The sequence below is a fragment of the Lactuca virosa genome, chromosome 5 (assembly GCF_052849685.1).
Source record: "Lactuca virosa cultivar CGN04683 chromosome 5, Lactuca_virosa_CGN04683_v6, whole genome shotgun sequence".
Taxonomy (NCBI): domain Eukaryota; kingdom Viridiplantae; phylum Streptophyta; class Magnoliopsida; order Asterales; family Asteraceae; genus Lactuca; species Lactuca virosa.
The window spans coordinates 378,956,884-378,981,704 of NC_136430.1; the positions used below are offsets into that span (position 1 = coordinate 378,956,884).

General features: G+C 31.6%; 1 protein-coding gene across 1 annotated transcript; it reads left to right on the forward strand.

Moving 5' to 3' along the window:
* The first annotated feature begins 21,600 nt into the window (after positions 1 to 21,600).
* Positions 21,601 to 23,384, forward strand: LOC145111560 (putative GATA transcription factor 22). Its single transcript, XM_079047829.1, has 3 exons — positions 21,601 to 21,949; positions 22,238 to 22,612; positions 22,744 to 23,384. Exons 1-3 carry the CDS (start codon positions 21,731 to 21,733, stop codon positions 23,179 to 23,181), a joined length of 1,032 nt encoding a protein of 343 aa, XP_078903955.1. The 5' UTR covers positions 21,601 to 21,730; the 3' UTR covers positions 23,182 to 23,384.
* The last annotated feature ends 1,437 nt before the right edge of the window (positions 23,385 to 24,821 follow it).

The following is a 24,821-nucleotide window of genomic DNA, read 5'->3' on the forward strand; positions in this document are numbered from 1 at the left end:
TCATACAGCAAATAACAACAAAGTTGGCCAGATACGAGTTGCCTCTAGCAACCACCGATAAGATACCACCTTATCACTAGCTTTGCGTACAATTATATATATCATCAATGGCCACACAAACGCACACACGCACTGCATTTATATGTTGGATGTACAAACGGTTAAAAAACCCTTATTCACGCGCTGTTTTTTTTTTCTTTTGCATATATATTACCATTTTGAACTCATGATCCTTATACTTTCAACAACTGGCAAAACATACCCAAACGTAGATTTCATTTGTATGTTTGATACTTTCTAAATTGCCAATTTAACCCTTGAACATTTTTACTTTTAACATTAAATTAATCTTTATTACTTTACTTTCATTATAGTTTCCCTTATTACCTTTAACTATTGATTATTAATTGTTAATAGTTATATAATATTTTTTTATTAAATCAATTTACAAAAGTTTATGAACGTGTTTAATTTTATTTTAGTTCCTTCGTGTTATTTTATTACTTTCTCATGCTTTAAAATATTTATAACTTTACTTAAATACAACATTATTCGTTTTATCATTAATCATTTTCTACTAGTTTTTTCTTTAATAAAAATAAAGGTATATATTAAACGTCCGAATATATTGTCTTTAACATATTTGAAATTAGATAATATTTAGTTTTTTAACAATATATCTATATAAAAATCTAATATTTAAGTTGAAATGTATTATTTTTTTTTAATAATTTTATTATATATAAAGAAAAAAACATCACATATAGTAAAGGGGAGGGGTGAATATATATATATATATATATATATATATATATATATATAGGAAAAATCATTTGAGAACCTATAGTTTTCCGAGAACCAAACAAGGACCGTTAAATCAAAATAAAAGAGGGTCAAGATGATCTGTGACATTTTTGTAAATAGTTAAGGAAAATAAGACACGGGGGTAAAGAAATTGAAATGAATCAAGGACATTTTAGGAATTATCTTAATTCCCTGATTACACCTCTTATTTACGTCTCTCTCTCTCCCCCCTCTTTCACGTCATCTTCTTCACCGTCTTCCGTCTCCGTCTCTCCTCTCTTGATCGACCACCTCTACCTCTGCAACTAGTACAAATCCACCGTCATTCATCTCCAAATCATCGATGAATAATCCACGATCCAAGAGATCGATTCCGGTCGTGTTCATATTTGATTGCAGAAGTGTTCATCGAAAACCTAAATCGTTCGGTGGTGGATCAACTAGGTACTCGTGACAAGCTGACAAATCTTTTCTCTAATTCCCCATCTTCACCTTCATCATCTGCAATGGCACAAAATTGTCAGGCCATCTGTCTCTATTCCAGATTTACATTTTGAATTTGAAAATGTATCTTAAGAAATTGTTATACTTCATATGCAATCGATTTTGCTACTGAATGCTAACTAGGTTTGACATCTAAAACATCAAAATTCAGCTCTTTCTTTGGGACAGATGTTGCAGTTTACATGTTTTGTGCTTTTCTAGGGTAAAAAGGGAAGTATATTTTCATAAACACTTCCATGTTTACTGGGAAATTGAATGGTTAGAAGATTTGAAATTGATGTTAGAAAGTAAAAACTACTTTTGTTGATTGTGTAGATGTGGTAGGATCAACAATAGGAGTGACGATATTTTCAGCCATGCTAGCTTCGTGGGCCCTCACCTTCACCATCGGAGGTGAACGTCTTTTTGGGCATATATGGGATGAATTGGTAATGTATAATGTTGCTGACAGATATGGTTTGACAGGTTGGATTTAGTGATTGGAATTGGAATTATAAAGTCTGGAATGGAATTGGAAAAACACTAGACTCATAACTCATTTTGTTTGAAACTCCAAGAGATAATCTGAATTATGTATTATTCAACTTCAAGTAGTCTCAGAAGTCACTTAAATACATATAGATTGAATTTTTTATTCATGTTATCCCCTAGGTACTCGTGACAAGCTGACAAATCTTTTCTCTAATTCTCCATCTTCACCTTCATCGCCTTCCACTGATTATCCTCAACCTCATACGGTACCTTGTTTCTTATTTATATCATATCCTCACACTACATAAATATGTGTATTGTTTGATTTCCGATTATGGTACTAGAAAGTTGTAATCGTATCGATTTTTTTTTATTTAATTGATTTTATAGCGTAGGAGATGGATGATCTTCCTATTCGTTTTTAAAGTTCTATGAACCTGGTGTTAGGTTTATAAAGTAGATCGATGTGATTTAGAAATCGGTGAGTTTATTCAGATGCTGTTAGCTAATGATGTTATTTCAGAAAGTGAATGTAATTAAGAGCAGATTTTCGATTTGAAACTTGAATTTCACTTTATATAGACAAGAAGAACAAATTGTCATTTTGAGGTTTTGTGTTTCACAAGATTAAGGGGAGATCTGTGATGAAGTGTACTTTGATACACTTTTAGATTTCAAGGATAATTTAGATTAATGAACTTTTCTCAACATCTGCTTATCATGTATATGAGTAACGTGTACAAGTCAATCAAGAAATTGTAGGAGCAATGTTGCCTCAACTCAGTGAGTTTTTGAATATGATTTTCATTTGTTCATACTTTACAAAAACATTGTACTGGTTATTCAACTATTTAAATCAAGGGATAATCACAAAAATGAATAAAATACAAAAACAAAATATATTCTTGATCTTATTTTTCAACTTATTATTATTTAAAAAAAAAAAGAAATAACCTTATCTTGAATGTGATGTTTTCAAATGTTTCAGGTGACTTGTTGAAGTTGTTAAACATGTCACTAGATGAAAAAATCTTGCCAACTACATATGGCCAATTGAAGTCTCCTATAGGAAAGCATCGTTTAAAGGTTATTTTTTTTATAAATATTTTGCCTTTATCTGTTTTTTTTAAATAGGCATAATAACAAATTTATATCAATAAGTAATAAACATCTAGTTGCAAATTGTGGAGTTCATTGCAGTTTTATTGAAAACTGGAAACAAAGTTACAGAAAAGGAATTAGTCATCTCTAGAACCATAAAAAGACTTCTTGATCTTTTCTTCGAGTAAGCCACAATTATGTCACTAAAATGTCAAAATTAACCATTTTCTAAATATAATTAATTAAACTCTATATGTGGTGCATATTTTAATTGTTAAATTTTCCTCTTTAGTTACAAATAAAGTTGTGCATGGTTTTGGATATGGAAATTTCAGCTCTAGGAAAGATTTAGCATTCCATATTATTGAAGACTCAAGACAACATCGAAGATTTAGCATACTGGCTATCAACAACTTCAACTTTTTTGTTCCTACTACAAAGTACAATCAAAACAAGTGGTTCACCTTATATGTCTCCACATCGTAGTCACGCTTCACCTACCACATTGTTTGGTAGAATGACACAAGTAATCACTTTTTAACAATGTACTTTCATAATTTGCTTATTATAGCATCTTACTTTCATTTTTTCCTATTATAGTATTTTACTTTTAAAAAAGTGAAAGTACAATACTATACTTTGGTAGATTATTCAAAGTATGATAATGCCTAAATAAGAAAAGAACTGAAAGTGCAATGTTGTAATATAAATAAATGAAAGTAGGATTCCCATGTAAATCACAATTATATGTGATTACATGTAAATCACATGTAATTCACATGTAAATCAGAAGTGAATTACATATGAGTTACATGTGATTCATATGTAATTTACATATTAATCACATGTAATTCACAAGTAAATCACAAGTGATTCACATGTAAATTACATGTGATTCACATGTAAATCACAAGTGAATCACATATGAGTTACATGTGATTCATATATAATTTACATATGAATTACATGTGATTCACATGTAAATCACATGTAATTCACATGTAAATCACAAGTGAATTACATATGAATTACGTATATATGTACACATTCATATGTTAATCATATGAAAATCACATGTAATTCACATATTAATCATATTTTATTCACATGTAAATCACATGTGATTCAGATTTGAATCACATGTGATTCACATATGAATCGCATATGATTCACATGTGAATCACATGTGATTCATATGTGTATCGCATGTGATTTACATATGATGTCATATGTAAATGTGATTCATATGTGAATTGCATATGATTCATATGTGAATTGCATGTGATTCATATGTGAATTGCATATGATTCATATGTTAATCACATGAAAATCACATATGTATTTTTGTGAGTGTTTTTGCATCAATAATTTTTTTTATTTTCTTGTAGATTTGGAAGAAATTTTGGTGAATATTGAAGAGGTGAAAAATGATAAATTGAAGAAAATAAGGAAATATCAACACAAAGACATGAAAACACTTTGAAATTTGAAGCATTTTTAATATTTTATATTTTATTTTGTATCGAATAAAATACTTATACTATTAGGTTTATAGATTAATTAATAAAAATGAGAGTTTTTATGATTTAGTTACGAATATTATAGTATAAGAAATATGTATATAGGTATTTGAAAATATATGCATATATGTACCTAAAACATTGATTTTTATTGTTAAAAAAACAAGAGTATTTTTTTTTATATTCTAGTTCTTTTCTTTTTTAATTTATTGATTTTTAAAAATTTACTTTTAAAAAAAATAAAGTTTTTTTGAAAAAATTGCAGTTTTTTATTAAATGCAGTTTTTTTAAAAAAATTACAGTTTTTGTTTTAAAAAAATGCAGCTTTCTTTAAAAAACTTGCAGTTTTTTATTTAAAAATGCAGCTTTTTTTCTGAAAAAAAGTTGTAGTTTTTTTTTTTTTTGAAAAATTGTAGTTTTTTTTTATTAAAATTGATGTTTTATTGAAAAAAAAAATGCAATTTTTTTAAAAAAATGTAGTTTTTTGAAAAAATTGCATTTTTTTCAATTTTTTTTTTAAAAATTCATGTTTTCTATATAATAATAAAAATCTGCACTTTTTTTAAAAAAAATTGAAAAAAAAACTATTTTCAAAAAAATCCGAAAATTTGATTTATTATGTAACTTTTTTAACATTTATATTAATATGATCAACAACACAAAAAATTAAACATTAAATGAGATTGGTAAGATGACGATCATGTCCTTAATGAATTAATTTTGATCTAACGCTCCACTTTTAGTTCTCGGGTTCTCGGGAAACTATGAGTTCTCAACCGTTCTCATCCATATATATATATATATATATATATATATATATATATATATATATATATATATAGAGAGAGAGAGAGAGAGAGAGAGAGAGAAAGAGAGAGAGAAAGAGAGTAGGGTTCAATTGAGAAAAAAAAAAGGTTGAGAATGGAGGAATCATTCTCAGCTAATCATTTAATTAGCATCTTAACATAAAATACACGGTGGCAAACTTGTAAATATGATATAATATCCTTCAATCACATAGACGTAACTGTGGATAGTTAGATAACAGTTCAAATTCATTACTAATCGATCGTTCATCCTCCAAATTTCTTCTCCAACCTTCAACGATCAACCAAATTTCTTCAATTAAATCCTCGATCAACATCATCCAGTGTTAATCAATCATCGATCTTCGTCAATAACACGTTTATCAACACTATTCCACAATAGACAATAAAAATTCGTTTTGGGTTCTTTCAATCCAACCTTTAATTTTGCTTCAATACGAGCATATCTTCAACATCTACGATTAATTATACTCCCAACGTCATTAGATCAACATCATCGATAATCAACAACAGTTCCACTTCATATCATTCATTCAATATCGATCATCAAACGGAACTTTGAAATTAAGGTTAGAAAAACATCAAATCATTTTTTTTTTGAAAAATTTCATATAATTCTCTATCAATATACTATTTTGTAAGTTTTAAATAGTCAAAGTATCATGTTTTTAGCTTTTTTAAAAAAAGCTAATTTTTATGCACTCCAACTGTTTGATGAAATTCATAAACTAAATTACCACGTTATATTCACATATGAATATGTTTCCGCACCTGAATCAGTATATGATTATTAAAACACAAAACAAATATGCAAGTATTCATGTTATTCATATGTGAATAACATATAAAAATTATATATATATTTGTGAATACACATTGTAATATTCATATGTGAATATACTGTGCAATATTTATATATGAATATATCATCTAATATTCATAAGTGAATATATATCATCTAATATTTACAAGTGAATATACTATGTAATATTCACATGTTATATACCATGTAATACTATGTAATATTCACATATGAAGATATCATCTAATATTCATAAGTGAATATACCATCTAATATTCACAAGTGAATATACTATGTAATATTCACAAGTGAATGCATCTTCTAATATTTAAATATGAATATATTGTATCATATTCACAAGTGTATATACTATATAATATTCATATGTGAATATACTATGTAAATCGCTATTATTATGAACTAACAATATATTTTTAACATTCTTGATGTGTATTCACATGTTTTTTCAGGTATGGTTATAACTCAATAAATGAATAACATTTCAATAAATGGTTGGTTCATATCCCAATGGTTGACGATTGATTGATGTAATTGAGAATATATCATTGACGAAGACAATATATTTTTATATTCATGTGTAAATGTTATACAATTTAATATATTCTTCATTTTGCTCGTGTTAAATTTAAATACGAATGATATTCATTAACCAATACAATGTTGTTTGTCTTAGTATAATATTGAATTTACATGTAAAATAATATTGTTACAATATACAAAAAAAAAACTATTCACAAACTAATTCTTATAGTGTATTATTTATTTTTATATATAAATGTTGTATTCACAAAATAAATAAATCAACATGTATAGTTTATTCATATAAATAAAAATAACATATTATAATCATGTTTTTACTAGTGAGATTGAAGCTAGTAACATCATCAGAAAATATGTCGTAATGATTTCTAAACTTTATTCATATATGAATAAATAACATGTCATGATGATGTCATCACTAGTAGGAATGAAAATTTAGTGACATCATCAAAAAAATTTGCCGCAATGAAGTTTAATCTCGGAATTAGACGAAATTTGCATATTTGATGTAAAATGGTGCGATTTACAAAACTCACTGCTTCGCCGTGACGTACGGTATTTTTCAGCCATTCGGGACTGTTTAAGGCCTCAAAATGACGTTTTTCTATTTTTATAGTTTTCTGAAAAAAAAAAGTTATCATTTATTCACAAATGAATATAACATTAATAAAAAAAAATATTCTTATATGATTATTTTGTTAACCTGAAAAGATTAGTTGTATGTGAATAAATATATATTCTTATCAAATACTTTTTTTATGTTTAATTTTATATATTTTATAGTTCTCGGTTTTATTGACAGTTTTGTTCATTTGTAAATAATACATATATATTCACATTTTATTATTACATATATATTCATTTGTGAATATTACATATGTTCACATGTGAATATAATTCTTATATGTTATTCACATATGAATTACAAACTTGCTTAGGACCTCAAAACGACGTTTTTTTTCCGAAAAAATACGTTATCATTTATGAATATTACCTGTATTCATTTGTGAATATTACATGTATTCGTATGTGAAAATAATTTTTATATGTTATTCACATATGAATTACATAGTTGCTCTGTGTTTTTAAAAGACATACATTGATTCTCGTGTAAAGGCATATTAACTTGTGAATATTACGTGATATATTTAGTTTATGCATTTTATCGAAAAGTTGGCGTGCAAATAAATGAACTTATATAATTATGGTAAAAAATTAACAATTGAAGCCAATAATTACAACACAAATCAAATCCTATCAAAATCGATCAATAATCAGTAGGTTTATATCAAAATTTTTGAAACAAATGTATGAAAAACGAAGTTTTTCAAGTCTGAAAAGCGATTTTCAAAAGATTCTTCAAATATATGGTTATGTCGATGCACTTTCGATTGTTATCTGTTGTTTCATATCGGTGAAGGTTCGACTGATGAAGTTTCGATGACTGGTGATCGCTAAATGATGTGACATCGATAAATATGGATTATGTTTAACGATTTTGCTTGACATCAACGACACCGGACAAGATTAAATCACGACTTACACTTAATAGTACGAATAAATGTTTTTTATGATGAATCACAACATTTTGATCAAATAACGAAGATTTTTTATGAAGAATTGTTTGTTTTTATGAAGTGTCGATGTTTTTTTTATGATGAACAGGCGACGTTGATGTTTTTTTATGAAAACGGATGACGTTGATGAAGAACAGATGATGTTGATGGAGAACATATGATGTTGATGAAGAACAGATGAATGAATAACAGATGGTGTTGATGAAAAACAGATGAACAATTCAGAAGACCAACGCACGTATCCTTAATCACTTAATCTAAATGTGTTATATATATATATATATATATATATATATATATATATATATATATATATATATATATATATATATGCTTAGGTTATTCTATTCAAAGTAATTATTGTGTTATTGTATGCATAAATGTGGGCCAATCATTTTACTTATTTTAAGAAAGTGATTAATACATATTATTGAATTAAATATAACTGATAAATACCATCAAATTTAACGAGAAAGATATTTTAGTCAATTAATATAGATTTAATAAAGGAAATTTGCATATTTTAAGGGATCATAGATTCTATTAATTTTAAAAATCCGATTTTACGAATTATAATGTTTTTAATTCGGACATTCTGACAGAATATGTTTGAGTATGTTCAAAAATAAAAATATTCTAGAACCATAAAATAATAAAAATATTATTGAACATATTTCTTGATCATGACTTTAAAAATTTCTTATAGAATAACAAATTCTCGAACCAGCAATTGAAGAATTAAAACAAAAAATTACATTATTTCTTATAGAATACACGTAACAATTGCTAGGAATTACATTTATTGTTAAAGAATAAAACCAAAAACTTTCAAATCGGGAAAAAAACATCAAAATCTAACAAAGGCACTAATACATTCTAAAAGAATAATGTTGCTAAGAGGCGTCGTTCAAATTTCGTGGTCCGTTCTTCAAGCATCAACTTCTGTGGAAACAAATCCAATGAATAAATTAGTGAGAAAATATTCATATTCCATTCCAACATAATTGGAATTCTGATAGAATTGGAATTCCATTCTGATAGAATTGGAATTCATTTACCAATAATTATATTAATTCGGGGCATTCTAACAGGATATGTTCATGATTATCATAAAAAACATTCTTTTCTGATAGAATACTATAAACGAAGAAATATCATTCAGTTGAAGCATTTTAGCAAGCGCTTGGTGTGCATCAAAACAACTTTCAATTTCCTGTAAAAATTAAACAATCAGAACAAATTCCCAATTCACCAAAAAATATTACACCTTGAAAGAATTAGACAATAAACCTATACACATCCAAAATTTCTTTGATTTCTGTCAAACAATCAACCCAAACATCCATTCTATATATTGAAATCAAATCAAATTATAAAACCCATTTGAAGATTAAACTTCATTGGTTTACAGTAAATCAGTCAAAATAAGAAGAAGAAGAAGAAAGAAACCTGTACCCATCGAGCTCCTTGTCTCTCGTTCTCACCTCACCAGAAAAAAAAGGAAGAAGTGGCAGAGCCGCCTACTGCCGCTGCTGATTTTTCTTGTCCCTGTCTAATCGATTTTGTTGTAATGGAATACACAGTGGTGTAGGGCACCGATCGATAAGTGAGTCACCGGAGAAGGGCGTCTGCCCCTCTCTTTCTCGTCTTTTCTTCTTCCTGTCAAACCCAACAATCGAACGCCCCTGGATCGGTGCTGTCCCGATGCTTCTTCCCTCCGCACCTCTTCGCGATTTCCAAACTATCACAGAAGCTCCGTCGACATGCCCTGTTCCTTCGTTTCCCTTACCGTCAGCGTCTTCGACTGACTAGAGGGGTAGGGCACCGATCAATAACTGCTTCCTTCGAACCAACTGCTGCCTCTTCATCCCGTCGATTGAACCACCCACCTCTCTTCCCTTCACACACTATGCCGGAACCGGGAGAGAAGCAGCCGAGAGCTGCTTGATTGTTAAAGGTCGATGTTTCTGTTTAGGGTTTAAAGCTGTAAATGTAAACGATTTTGCCTAAATTAAAGGGTTTATGATTTGAATAATTAATTACCAAAAATAATTAAAAGCTAAGATTACAATTTTACCCCTATCTAGGTTTTTGAAATGATTGATCCACATTTATGCATACAATAACACAATAATTACTTTAAACACCTGAACATATATATATATATATATATATATATATATATATATATATATATATATATATATATATATATGATTGGCTGAGAATGATCCCCCATTCTCAACCTTTTATTTTTTCTCAATTGAACTTACCTCTCTCTCTCTCTCTCTATATATATATATATATAGGGCTAGGTTATTTTGTTTCTTACATTTATTGTGTGCTAGAATGCACCAATAGGAATTTTGTAAATTAAATAATTATTTAATTAAATAAATATAGATATTAAATGATTTCCATAATTATATGTATATTAAATGATAATCATAATTATAATTCTCTTTTTATGAAAACTACTTAAATCCGTCATTAATGTCAGCAATAACATTCTTTCATAATGAATTCGCATCTAGGTTTTTATATATGAGTTCGTATTTTGTTTCAGGACTCACTCACTTAAAATACAATAAAGTTGAATGGAATATGAAGAACGAGAGTGTATTCTACTAGAACACACTCTCATTCTGCTGGAATACATTCACATTCTTCTAGATATGAATTCATTCTGGAAAAACATTATTGTTGATATTAATGACGAATTTAATTAGTTTCTATAAAAATGAGTTATAAGTATGGATAGCATTTAATATACATATAATTATCACTAAATTTCTATTGGTACATTGTAGCATACAATAGATGTGAGAAACATTTGAATCTATATATATATATATATATATATATATATATATATATATATATATATATATATATATATATGTGGAAAGTATGATATTTGGGGATAGAATTTTGCATGGGAATATGATTTTCCATGATCACATCATAGTATTTCCAAAAGTCAATCAATGCCGTTGCAGGCTCGTGACAACATTACAACATCATCACTCCTTCTCCGCCCCGGCCCTCCCCCCATTGTATAATAAGATGCATAATATGCCAATCTCCCATTAATAGTCAGCACATTATTCTTTCTATCAGATGAACTGTAAGTTTAGATATGCCCCGCTTGCCTTCCCGAAGTATCAACTGAACACGTGTCATTTAGTTTTTGAACGGCAGATGTCTTTTATTTATTCGACTTGATTTACACTACCATTTTGTATACTTTTTCTTTTTGAATAACGTTTTCTTGCATTGGTGGGGATACTATCTAACACAAATTAGAAAATCATTCAGATACTGATCACTCCTTTTATTGCACGGTTGTGTGCATGTTTTTTGTGACCAACAACTTTGCCCACTAACTAATTCTTTTCAAATTATTAATCCTTCCATCTGTCGTATATCCACTATAAAATTTTGAAGATTTTCTAAATGTTTCAAGGTCATGTATTGCGAACCGTTTAGGCTACTACTTGACTATTTTCAGCACCTCATTCACTTTAAATGCTTGAAGAAACTTGGTTGAACACAATGCCATAGACACAAGTATCGTCGTGCTTACATCAATAAAGCGATCGTGAACTCTTAAATTTGCATATCTATCACGGTATGAAATATATCAATTTTTAGTGGTATAAGTAGTTAACCTCTGCTTTAAATAAAATATATGTTAATTGCACAAAAGTCACTATTTTTTTTTTTTTTAAATTTTGACTATCCGTCTTTTTTTGTTGCAATTTTAAAACTACGTTTATGATTTGTTGTGATGTTGATCATTTACCTGATCACTCGGTTTTCACTACTGACATAGCATGTGATATTGACATGACACTATTTGGTTATGTAGTGCTGACATATCAAACTAAAAAAAAGCCTCAAAAAAGACATTAAGTTTTCAATTTTGGCATTAAGTTTTTCATATATATATATATATATATATATATATATATATATATATATATATATATTAAATTTTCACAAGCCATTATTTTTTGTTTCAAATCGAAAATCGTTTTTTTTTTCAATTTCCTCTATTGTTGTAGAAGTTACATTTTCTCTACAACAACCGTCCGTATCCATGGCTTGTGCACATGTGTCGGGCTGCCAGCGAAGTTAAAAAGGTGAATGTTACATATGCAGATATTTCACCAACAAATTAAACCAAATAATTTGCTTTAAATCTATGTTTCCATTATCCATAATAAGATTTTGATATTTAAAGTTGATGATGACATGTATGAGTTTTCGTTGTGGATATCCTAGATTTAACACACTCAAGGTGCATAATAAAGGTGGAATGACTGTTACGTTTGCTGATTGCCAGTTTAGTTTTCTATTTTTTGTTGTAATAAAGTTATTGATGCTTACCTTTAGTATTTTATCTTTGACTTCTTCAAGTAAGTGTTAGGTTTTCTCTACATCTAAACACACGATCATGTGTAGTGAAAACATAACAACAATGGTATGTGTTTATGCACCCTAATGATCTAAGTTTCATGCTAATCACTACTACTCTACTGAAACATAAAACATAAAGAAGGAATAATAACATACCTATTATATAGCCATTGATCTCAATGCTTGAGATCTTGTCCTCCACAAGGCTGCTTTGATAAGAGGACCCAAAATAGAATCCCTCTAATGGTATCACACCCAATGACCCCAAAAAGAGAATAAAAATAACTTGGTGAAGGGATCAAAATTCTACAAACCCTAATGAGGGTTAAGAATTTCATTCCCTAGGAGAGGAGAAAGAAGGAGGCAAAAATTCAAGCCATATGAGCAAAGAGAATGAGATCCTAAGCACCCTATTTATTGGCCTTGGATCCTTACCCTAATTGCACTGGGTTATGAGTCGATACACATATGTAAAAACGACTACTTTCTTATCTAGAAAGAACACAAGTTGTTGCAAAAGTGTATATTTTGTAATGAGAGTCGGTGGGTTGATGGAAATACAAAGGGTAAGAAGGTGGCTCATAAGGTGTTACGATACTTTCCCGTGACCCCCAGACTATAATGTTTGTATTGTTCTAGACACACAGCTAAAGATATGATTTGGCACAATTTTGGACGATCCAAAGATGGTACGATGCTTCATCCCGTTGATGGTACTTCATGGAAAAAATTTGATATGAAGTATCCTAACTTCTCGAGGGAACCCCGAAACGTATGCTTAGGGCTTGCTGCTGATGGTTTTATCCGTTTGGTAACATGTGTAATGCTCATAACATGTGGCCCGTCATACTCACCACTTACAATCTTCCACCATGGCTATGCATGAAAGAGTCCTCCTTCATGTTAACCTTGTTGATTCCCGGCCCCAAAGCACCCGTGAAGGACTAGGATGTTTTCCTTAGGCCGTTGGTGGATCAGTTGAAGCATGTGTGGAGTTTTGGCGTACGTATTAAAGACGCAACGACAAGTACATTCTTCAATATGAAAGCAATGTTGTTATGGACAATAAACGGATTTCCAGCTCATAGTAGTTTATCCGATTGGAGCGAACAAGGGTACAGAGCTTGTCCGACTTGTAATAAAGACTCTCCCTCATACCGAGTATCAAATAGAGAGGTATATGTTGGTCATCGCCGGTTCTTAGATGCTGACCGTCCATGGAGAGAAAGTTTTGACTAAAACGGTGTCACACCCCCAAACCAGACGGCGGAAACATCCGGGGGTGGAGGACTTCATTTGTAGTATCACAACACATGCATTATAGTAATCAAAGTACAAACAACCATTGTATTTAAAAAGTATAAATATTTACATGTGTTTCAACGTTGTATACTGAAACTAAATAGTTGTACAAAAGAAGAAGACAATACATAACAACTCCATCTTCTCAAAAGCTCGGGGTGTACCTGTCTACCGGTTCCCTGAGAATACAAGTAATTTGAAAAGAGAGTATCAACATAAAGTTGAGTGACTGCATAAGTATTTATGTCTTGAAAGAATGTTTTCTGTTTCTTGAATATGTAAGTTGTTTCCAGAAAATCCTATATTTTCTGCTGTATGTGAAAAGTAGTTTTAGTTGCATTAAACTGTTCTATTTGTAAATCAATGTTCTGTATTTGTAATCCTTTTGTAAACAAGTATCTGAGAGTAAATCTGAATTCATCAACTGTTATTGTAAACTGTAATGTAATATTGTAAATTGTATCTTGTAAACTAGTACTTTGGAATAGTACATAAGTTTAGTTAATTATACACTAACATATTGTTAATATCTTTTAATGAGTTATTATAACCATACTGACTAGATGGCCTGACCCAACGCTATGAATGCGCTGAAAACATGATGATAACAATTTATCACTCACAGGTGTGTATGCCTGACTGTAGCTAGCAGTCCGAGTGCAGGGTTGTCAATCCCAATATAGATCTATACACACATTGTTTCGATCCCCAGCTGGAGATTTTGGTTATAATGTCAGGGCTTTACTATATTGTTTAAATGAATTAAACAACCTGTACTAGTTGACTCATAAAAGCATATAAACGTACATGTATAATAGTTATGAAAAAACTTAATCATTTTGAAGTAAATGACTGATTTTATGTTCTTGAATTAGTATCCTTAACATGTATTTGAAAGTATGTATACTCCTGACTAGTTTTGAATCAAACCTTGTTTTTATAATATAAAGTACTCTAGTATACTTGAATCGTGAATTATTGTTCTGTGAATCATAAATTATACCTATTATAATTTATATGTACTTTCTGATTTGATAACGAGTATTCATGAATGTAACCCTTTGCTCAACATGTTACAAAGGGTAATTGAAACTAAATGAACAAACTTTTATACTTGTATACATATACAAATATATATAAGTAAAATTTAAAAGACACTCGGACAAACAACTGATACTTGTAATCCCACATCCAAACAAGGAAAATGAACTAAAGTGGGTTATTAGTCCTAAATCTTTTAAATCTTATTTATATAAATATATGTATACTAGTATGATTTTTTGGGAAAAATATAAGTTTATAAGACATTTAAAAGAAGTTTGATATTTTGAAATTCATTTTGATGACTTGATGTCATTTTGAAACAATCATTAAAAACCATTTGATTTGATGATAACTGAAATCCATTTTGATAAGATATTTGAAATCACTTGTTTATAACACAAAAACTTTGTGTTAGACTTGTATCCCCCCCCCCCCCTTAAAACAGTAAAAACTATGAAAATACGGGGGTATGAACTCACCTGCGGTAAGTTACTCAAACGTAAGATTGGTGAAGGATGCTAAGTGTCAAGTGTAGTCTTGAACACAATGGATCCTAATCAACATATATTGGCACATATATGAATATAATTAGTCTATATACCACTAATCATGAAAGGAAAACACCCTAGAACTTTGAAAACACTTAGATTTAAGTGTTAGAAGCATCAAAAGTCGACTGAAATGGGTGTATGGTCGTACAGGGACGTGTGCGGCCACCAGGTGTGTTGCCCTATGGGTGTGCGGCCCTGTGTGTGCGGCCATGGAGTGTGTGGCCGCAAACTCTTAGGAAAAATGGTCAAAAAGTGTTTTCTATGGTTATATCTTGCATCCCCTAAGTGTCTTTGATCATGTGCTAGCTTACAAGTTGAGTTTGAGGCCTTTAAGCACAAAAATTAGGGGTGTACGGCCACATGAATGTGTGCGGCCGCACACTCCTTGAAGATTGAGTTCTAGACATTTTCTAAGGTTCAAATATAGCTAATAACATGCAGGAGTAGGGTACTTACGATATAGAAGCGTATAAGGGTGTTTGGAGCTCAAGAACTTAGTAAGTGTTCTTGGTGTTCTTGGTGCAACTAAAGAACACTTGAAGATCTAACAAAATGGAGTGATTTCATGGATGAAATCAGTGATCTAAGCTAGACGGAGTAAGGAATCAACAATTCAAAGGATAAAAACACTTACCAATTGAAGATCTAGCTGCAAATTTTGGATGCTACTTGAGAGAAAACGAGTTCTAGTCTAGAAGGGTGAAAAGGATTGAATGAAGGCCATGTCTACCCTTTATGGTCGTGAGTGTGCTGCCAGAAGAGGGGTGTGCGGCCGCACACCCAAGTGTACGACCGTACACTCCTTATGTTGGAGTGTTAGGCCTTATTTTGTGTCGGGTGAACTCGCGGAACCCAAATCTAAACTCTAACTTGAAGATACTAGGTTTAGAACACTCAGTTTGACTCAAAATAATGCTAAAAGGTAGCAGAAACGAGTCTAACTTTGATTGATTTGAATAACAGTACAAGACAAAAATTTCAGGTTGTCACAAACGGCTAACACGAGACAAGAGACCCTCCAAGAGAGTTTAGTGAGGAAGAAATACAAGCGCAACACGCTCATCTATTGTTTTGTCCACTGGGTAAATTAACTGCTCAACGAGCTGGTATTAAGAGATATCGTGAGGATTTCGAGTTAAGATGGTCTAAAAAGAGCATATTATTTGAACTTAAGTATTGGTCTTCTCTGGCGCTAAAGCACAACTCCGATCTTATGCATATTGAAAAAATGTAGGTCAGAGTCTTTTGGGTACTTCTCTCATGAATGATAAGTCTAAAGACACATCAAATGCTCGGGCGAACTTGACAAAACTGAACATTCGGAAAAGTCAATGGTTGAAAAAGAGTGGCAACAAGTTCCTTAAGCCTCATCCACCTTGCTTGTTCACGAAAACTGATCGCATTCATTTTTGTAAGTTTATAAGAGATGTGAAACTGTCAGATGGGTTTGGATCTAACATCAGTAAGAAAGTGAATGAAAACAATACTAACATTATTGGGCTGAAATCTCATGATTATCACATTCTTATGCAATGTTTGATATCCATTGGAGTTACAGGGCTTTTGTCCATAGGTATTTATACACCAATAGTAGAGTTATGTACATTTTTTAAGCAACTTTGCTCGAGAACACTATCGGTGAAGGATATGAAAGAAACGAAAGCAGCCATTATTAAAATATTATGCAAATTAGAATTGATCTATCCTCCTGTGTTTTTTGACATTATGGTTCATTTAGTTTTGCATTTACCTGATGAAGCTATTTGCGGAGGCCAGGTATGCATGAGATGGATGTATCCCTTAGAAAGGTATATGAAAAAACTAAAAAACTATGTCAGAAACAAGGCGAGGCCGGAAGGTTCTATAGTTGAGGGTTATGTCGCTGAAGAGACATTATCATTTTGTTTGATGTACCTTGAAGATTTCGAGACTCGATTCAATCGCTTCGAAAGAAACGAAGATGTTGTCATAAAAGAAATAAATTTATGGGTGTTTCGGTCTAAGTGTCGACCGGCTAGCGCAAAGAAAATGAAAAATCTCAGTCTAAAGGAGAGAAAACATCTACAATGGTTTGTGCTTGATAGTTGTGACGAAGTCAGAAAGTATATTATGTAAGTGTTCTTATCTTTTAGTTCATTGTTTGTTTTTAGTTTCTCCTTTTTTTTACTAAATCTATATATTTTTTCTATCAATATGGTGAATTCAAATTATTACATCATGAAAGTGATGAAAAAACTGAATTCCCTAAATGGTTCGTTCACAAGGTCTATGATATGCAAAAACAAAAATCTCCAGAGTTTAACAAGGAGTTATCGGCTCTTTCAATTGGTGCACATGCGAATGAATTTACTTACACCGCTTTCATAGTGAACAGTGTTAGGTTTATGGTACTTATGTGTGACACCCAACGATCAACACAAAACTCGGGGATTCTAACTGAGGAAGAGAATAAGAAGAAATATCATGGTCAGCTAGAAGAGATTATCGAGCTACATTATCCTCATAATTATTCCGCTGCACTTTTTCGTTGCAAGTGGTTCGATACCGCAGGAGTTAAATCTGATAATAATTTCACCAGTATCGACCCACGATGCGAATTGAGTAGTGAAGATCAACTCATATTTGTTATGTAGGCCAAGCAAGTATTTTACATTCGAGAACCTTCTCTGAGTGACGAAAATGATGATCAGTGGTGGGTTGTTGAAAATGTTAACCATAGAAGAATTTTGGATCTACCGATGAACGATGTCGACCATGATTCCATTGAAAAAGTCGGTAATGATTCAACTAATGTCGTTCTTAGTAATGCTTCTTCTAATTTCACTATTTTAATCGGCTTTAGCCAGTACTTTCAAAATTCCCAATAATGTGTCTGACTATGAGACTGGTTATGATGAGGAGGATTCCGATTATGATAAAACAAGGTTTGTATTTGTTGTAATCATATCATATTGTATGTATACATATTCATACTGTGTTATAATTTTTCAGGATGTAAATTTTTTTGGATTGCATTGCTCCATATCATGGCTGCTATGATGGGCCATGGAGGTAGACCTGGCAATTTCATACACGACACGGACATGATACGAGTTTTCTGTGTATGTGTTTTATAAATTCGTGTTTCGTGTTTATTTGTGTCTGACACGTATTTTAATTTCGTGTTTCGTGTCTTACACGTGTCAAACACGAATTTACCTGTTTAGACACGTATAAGACACGATACAAATTCGTGTTGACACGTGACACGTATAAACACATGTATACTTTAGAGTTAAATTTTGTATTTATAATATATTATGGACCAATTTTGTAAAATTCAATAACTAGTTTATGGCCATTGCTTAAAAAAACCATTAAAAACGTGTCTATTCGTGTTTTCGTGTAACACGGATAAAAACGTGTCTATTCGTGTCGTGTCACGTGTCACACGATTTTTTACGTGTCGTGTTCGTGTTTGATACCCCAAACACGTTTTATAATTCGTGTCGTGTTCATGTTTAGCAAATTCGTGTCGTGTAAATTCGTGTCTGACACGAATACACGACACGCAGACACGGATTGCCAGGTCTACATGGAGGTGACAGTGGTGACAAGCCACCACATCCGTTCCATGGAGGTTTTGGTGATCAGCAGATCGATGATAATTATGATTTATTCTAATTCATTGTATTTCATAGTGTATGTGTATAAAAAGTTATCTTGAATAATATTTTTTATGCAGCCGTACCACCAAAACGAAGAGACATGTCAGTAAACAAAAAAAATGTACAAGTTATTTGCAGCTAACGGCAAACGGCCTCTGAAGATAGTATCCGACAGAAATACTCACATACCGATTGGGGAAGTATACAAATGCTTCATTCGGGAGGTTGGGAGATATATGTGGCGCGACATCGCTTTCGATAAGGTCACATGGAAAGAAGTTTTTGAAGCCGAAAGGGTTGCCATGTTCCAGTATCTTTCGGTAAATTATTTATAAAGTTATATTTAATATGTTTATTTTTTATTTATTTTTAGCTTCTCTATTTTTTTGTATATATGGTTTGATTTTGGAGCAATTTTAAATGTTCCACAGGCTCCATTTTATTGGGCGTCACTGAACAATCAGATATGTATGCGGTATAGAGACCGCAAACATGTTACAAAAACCCGTTTTACTAATTTTGAAGGGATGTGGAGGAAGCAAGGGCTCAAGCCCCTGATGGTATGCATCCTCAGCGTTGGAGTGATACTATTGACACTTCTTAACAGATAAGCATAAAAAACGATCCACTGAAAATAAAGATTGTCGATAGAAGCAAGTACTTAAGAATCGTGGAGGGACGTGCGGCTATGGTAGTGCTTTTTTAATAACGTAAGTTACAATAATGTTTATTAAGTAATAACATATTTTTAATGTTTATTCAAGTATAACATATTTTGTAATGTTAAACAAAATTTGAATAGACTTGAAGCATTTCACTATGGCCATGTGAATAAACAAGGGGAATTTGTTGATCCGTTAGTTGAAGACCAATATGTAAGTTTTTATTACTTAAAAATGAAGTAGATTGTTTTTTTGTGTTATTTATAAAGTATATTGACAATCTTCGTGAAATACATAATGTTTTAGTTGTTGAGGTTGCTTTACAGACTCAGCACATAGCCGACTCCGGTGGTGATCCAGACTCCATTGATTGGATTGCAATATTTAAGAAGGTGTTAGATGCTCGAAGGGGGCACGTGAGAGGCATTGGGCCTAAACCTCCTTCTGCAGCGGGTACAAGTGTTTCATCCCAATGGCAGTCACAGTCACAAGCACCGCAACCAACACATGTACTTGATGCATTTATAGTAATTTTTTGTAGTGTGGTAGTTTATTAGATTGTTAAAGACTTAACTGATTTGGTGGTTTAATAGTTTGTTAAATTGTTAACGATTTAATTCATTTAATGGTTTGATAGTTTGTTAATTGTTAATGACTTAATATGCTTGTGACTTAATTATAGGATGTGGATGTGAATGCTTTTCTTCAAAACTCGGCGTTTGTGACGATAATTAGAGATATATATTATCCATTCGTTTAAGAACCAAGTTAACAACGATGGGGAAGACGAAGACACCTACTATTTCTTGTTTTATGTTATGGATGATGTTATTTTAGATTTATTAGATAGTTTATGGATAATATATTTAAGGTTTATTTTGGATTTATTAGATAGTTTATGTAATGTGGTATATTTGATGTTTTATGTAATGTGGTATGTATTGTCTTATGTTATTTGATGTTTTATTAAATGTGGTATGTATTATTTCTGTATTTTTATAAAATCTGCATTTTATAATATATAAAGTAGTATAATATAAAAATTATTTAAAAAAAAACATTAGGGGCAACAGCATTTGCGACGACACCAACCTCCGGGAAGTCTTGCCGGAAAAAGCTTCTACCGGTGGCCGGAATACTAATAGAGGTGACTCTAATAGCGACGACAGAGCCTTTTAGCGACGACACGTATTGGAGACGATAGTAATTGCGACGACAATTGAGGATTAGCTAAGAGGTAATAGCGGCGACCCTTTAGCGACGACGATCAGAATTAATAGCGATGTTTTTTGTCGTCGCTAACGGTAAGGTTTTTTGTTGTGCCCAATCACAAGTTCCGCCGTTTACTTGTCATCAATCCCACCCCCGATCCCGCCCCAGTTTTCCCTAAATCCCCCGTAAACTTTGTTTAACCCAAAATACCTTGCTTAACCTTATTTATTATAATTTTAACTCATTTATTTCGATTAGTTTACATATTACACTAGTTATTCAAATATAAAACATAAGGGTGTGCAAAAGAAACCGCAAAACCGAGTCGATTCGGCCAATCCGAAACCGAAAAAACCATGTACTTACAGGCCGGTTTCAATTTGGATGTTTAGATAACCGAGGATATCCGAACTCAACATCCATCCCCGCCCAAGAAACTAAATAAAGGTAAACCCCAGCCCCGAAACCGAGAACATTGTAAAAATATTCGTGTAGGGGCCGGTCCCACGGGGTATGTCTTGAAGTATGTCTTGAAGTCACGTGGATAGCATACGCAACCAGTAGAGCAGATTATCTCCCTTTTAAAAGAGATCAATAACCCCTTTATGTTCCATTTGCTTGCCACTGTAGCTAGCTTGCTAGCCATCCTCTTTGCAAATCTATCATCTCTTGAATTATTCTCGAACTTCTAGTTTTACCGTGTGTTTCTTGATCGATTTACAGATGACCCCAATCTTCTTGAATTCCTCATTTACCTATTATTCACCATACCCGAATGATTTCCACCATGAAGATCACCTTAGCAACCAATACTTGAGCCCTAATTCTCAAGCCTCTTCGTCTTTGAATTCGCACACGGCTAATATGTTCTTAAACTCGACCGTTCATGATCAAAATAGGATTTTTGATATGGAATTATATTCTCCACAACACCAACATGAGGTAACTTAGCTTGATCGATCATGTATTATCCTCCAAGCGTCCCAAAAAGAGTTCTGTTTGATTCTTGATATTCATCTGTTTCTCAAAATGAAAACGTTTTAGCTCTACACACCGATTTTTGTGTGTTTCAGTCCATTTTAATTTGTGGTTTTCAGTCCTTTCTAGTTCGTGGCTAATTTGATGGTTCTTTCTTGAAATCCAATCACCATATCGAGCTTTTCTTTTTACTTCATTTGAAATGATTGATTAATTTGTATCTCTTATTATCTCGATATTAATCATGTGTAGGGTGGTATTTTTGGGTCACAAGAATATAATGATCAAACTGAGAATAGTGATGAGAAAGGCGTCCAATTTTTTACATGGAACAAGGGTGAAATGATCAATAATATGAACAATGATCAAAATCAAGTGAAGTGGATGTCTTCGAAGATGAGAGTAATGCTTAAAATGAAGAAATCTGATCCTGTGAATCTAAATACTTATAGTTCAACTACTCAACACGTAACGAAGCTTGAAGATCATAAACTACCGAATTCGATAGAAGAAACTGACAATTCAAGCAATAGTACTTCTTCAAACAACAATATACCGATTAGGGTTTGTTCGGATTGCTGCACGACCAAGACTCCTCTATGGCGAAGTGGGCCTCGAGGTCCTAAGGTACATACAGTCGTTGAATTGAATTTTTAATCTCTTCTTTATTAGGTAATTGGCACTTTCTTGATTATATATATTATTATATATGTCACTAGACTTGCTATCATATAATTTTCTTTTTGTTCTTTGTGTAGTCGCTTTGCAATGCTTGTGGGATCCGACAAAGGAAAGCAAGAAGAGCATTGGCTGCAGCCGCAGAAGCTGAAAATGGTGATAGCAATGTATCGATCGATCAATCGATCACCAATCGGTTAAAGGTTAAAAAAACTCAGCACAAAGATCACAAGAAACCAAGTAACGGGTATGTTGCAAAGCTCAAAAAACGGAAATATTCCAAGCATATCACTACCACCACCCCAACACCATCGCCGTCGCCGTCGCCATCTACATCACCACCACCATCACCAGCAGCATCGCCATCTTCATCCTCACCGCCAAGAAAGAATTGCGTGGAGGAGTTTCTAGTAAGTTTGAGCAAGAACTTGTCGTTTCATCGTGTCTTCCCACAAGATGAGAAAGAAGCTGCAATCCTACTAATGGCACTCTCTTGTGGCTACGCTCATGAAACCTGAAAGTTTTCAGTTTTTGTTTTAAACACGTGAGTTATAGGGATTTAAAACTTGTGCTTGGAAGGGTTATACCTTCGTTTTTTATTTTATTCCATTAGCTAACTGTTAGTGATTTGTGAGGAGTGAATGTGTGTGATCAGTTGCATGTTTTTTTTATAAGAATATATAATGGAGATGTTGATAACAAAAAAAATTACGGATCTCAATCTTCTTCATTTTTTTTTTTTTTTCGTTTTTTTAGAACGGCAATATATGCCTTAATTATGTGATTGCTTTTGAGACATGTAAGAAAATAAATGAATATGATGATTTAGGGTTGCAGAATGTTTCAGCAAAAAAAGGGTAGAAAGCTGATAAAGATGATTCAGAAGTAGCTAGGGCTAAAACTAGTTTCCAGGCTACTCTCTCTCATGTTGCAGAAAGAAGACATAATTGTTAAAGTATGTGTTTTTTAGAGGGAGAGAGAGACAGAGACAGAAAGTGAACTTTTTGTTGCAGAAAATGCCTGCAAATGGTATCACGAGAAACTATGCAGCAAATGGATCATAAACACTTCAATTTGCAAGCAACGACCTACATGTCGGTTGGGGTTGCTAGCATCTCACCTTGAGTTCGAATCTCTTGGTAAAAACACAGAGTTTATATAACCGGTTAAAACCTGTAATATTGCATGTTATAATATAACTTAAAATATAGATTGAATTGCAATATCTTCTATATAGTTAGATATAATTAATACAAGGTGTGTCTCATGTGAATCTATTGTTTATCAATATAATTCTACATAATACTATAATTTTTAATCAAAATTTAAAGGTCTATTATATAACAATCAGATCAAATAAATTATCAAATTCAAAATTTATTTTATAGAAAAACATCAAAAATCCTTAAACTTTGGTTTTATATATGAAAAATCCATGACTTTATTTTTTTACTAGAAAATAACAAAAAAACACCGGAGATTCTTTACATATTTTAGATTTTAAACGGTAAAAAACTCTTATCCAGTTGCAATAGTTATTTCGGAAATAAAACAATTTCTCCAGCTGGTCTGGAAACAAAATGATTTTTAGTTGTTTTTTTTCGTAAAAAACATTATTTCTATAGATTATAGGGAATATAATAAGAACTTTCACCCGTAATATTATTAACACCACAAAACCACCTACACAAATCTATATGATTCAATGAAAAAAAAAAAAAAAAAAAAACTTTTTTTTATATAGGCATACTCTGTATAGCTCAAAGTGCATATGCATTACGCATATTCCAAAGTTTGATTTGTAAAGTGTAATCTTATTGTTTTTGCTCATTATTTTTCTGTTCAAAGTCGATTCTTGTAAAGTAAATAAGATACTTAAACATAAATTTTAACTGTCACAAAATCAAAGACATACTAGACTGGGTATTGCACCATCATATTTTTTTAACAGCAATAGAGTTTATTAGAAACAAAAATAATTAAAATACGGAAATATGGCAAAAATACAATGTAAATAAACTACAAAAGAAAACTATACAATGAATACGAAAAGTAAAAACAACCTCAGCCCCACACATCAAACCATAAGACAACAAGAACAATGAACTTACAACATTACTACACTAAAATACGATAATACTGTGGAATTAATACAATA